Genomic DNA, 903 nt, shown 5'->3' on the forward strand with positions numbered 1-903 from the left:
CGGGGGAGGGTCGGCCGGGGCCGGAGGCGCGGCCGGCAGCGCCGCGGACAAGCCGGCTCGTGCAGGTAGACAGCTAAATAAATAAGTCAGAACAAACTTTGCCTTCTCATCGCCTTACCTTCCTTTGCAGCCTGCGCCTCCCCCGTGTGTGCAAAGCGGAGCAGCCAGATGTAGCATAAAATAATCCATGAAGGGTACCGAGTTTGAAAAACCATGGTGCATGAGCAGGATTTTTTTTTTTTAGGTTTCAGTTATCTTGAGTCGCAGCTTTTTCAATGCTTTTTGCTCCGAAGTGGGTTTCTATTATTATTATTGCGCTCCTTGCATCGATTTCCCTTCTCAGTCCCAGGCCGGCTGCTCCACGTTTAGCTTTTTTATGTTTCTTTCCCCCTCCTGTTCGTTCGCACGGTGTTTGCTGCCTGCAAGTCTCCGACTGCAGACCGGCCGCTTGCTCCACACTCCAATAATATCAATTAGGGGGTGGGGCGGGGCTCTGAGCCCAGAGCCTCTGCCACTCCGGTTGAGTGACAGGCGCCGCCGGCCTGCCAGACGGCGATTCCCAGGGCCGAGGGGCGGGTCCCAGGGAAGCGGCCGCCTCAACCTCGGGGGCGGGGTCCGGAGCGGGAGCCAATGAACGAGGGCCGGAGTCAGGTTGCGGGTCCAGGATTCCCTCCAGGTTCGGAGCAGCGGGCTCGCGCTGCTGCTGCGAGCGGGAGGCCGAGGACGCCAGCGAGGGGCGTGCGGAGGGGAGCGCTCTGCTTCTCACAGCAGCAGGCTTCGTGAGGCGGACTAAATCCGGGAGTGATGCTTGCAACTTGCACTCCCGTTCGTAGCTGTGCTCCTCGCTGTGTTCTAGAAACCTGACGGGAAGCAAGCCCTCTCTCAGCTTCCAAACGCAGAGCC

The 903-nt window shown here is 59.4% G+C and overlaps 1 protein-coding gene across 4 annotated transcripts in view; it reads right to left on the reverse strand.

Moving 5' to 3' along the window:
* Positions 1-446, reverse strand: part of Epha7 (EPH receptor A7) — a 163,273-nt gene extending 162,827 nt beyond the window's left edge. For all 4 annotated transcript variants that reach the window (XM_005377772.2, XM_005377771.2, XM_005377770.2 and 1 more), the window contains exon 1: positions 119-446. In XM_005377772.2, the coding sequence (XP_005377829.1) occupies positions 119-215 (97 nt within the window). In that variant the 5' untranslated portion in view covers positions 216-446. The remainder of the gene's footprint in view (positions 1-118) is intronic.
* Positions 447-903: the final 457 nt, after the last annotated feature.

The sequence above is a fragment of the Chinchilla lanigera genome, unplaced genomic scaffold (assembly GCF_000276665.1).
Source record: "Chinchilla lanigera isolate Chin_1 unplaced genomic scaffold, ChiLan1.0 scaffold00010, whole genome shotgun sequence".
Taxonomy (NCBI): Eukaryota; Metazoa; Chordata; class Mammalia; order Rodentia; family Chinchillidae; genus Chinchilla; species Chinchilla lanigera.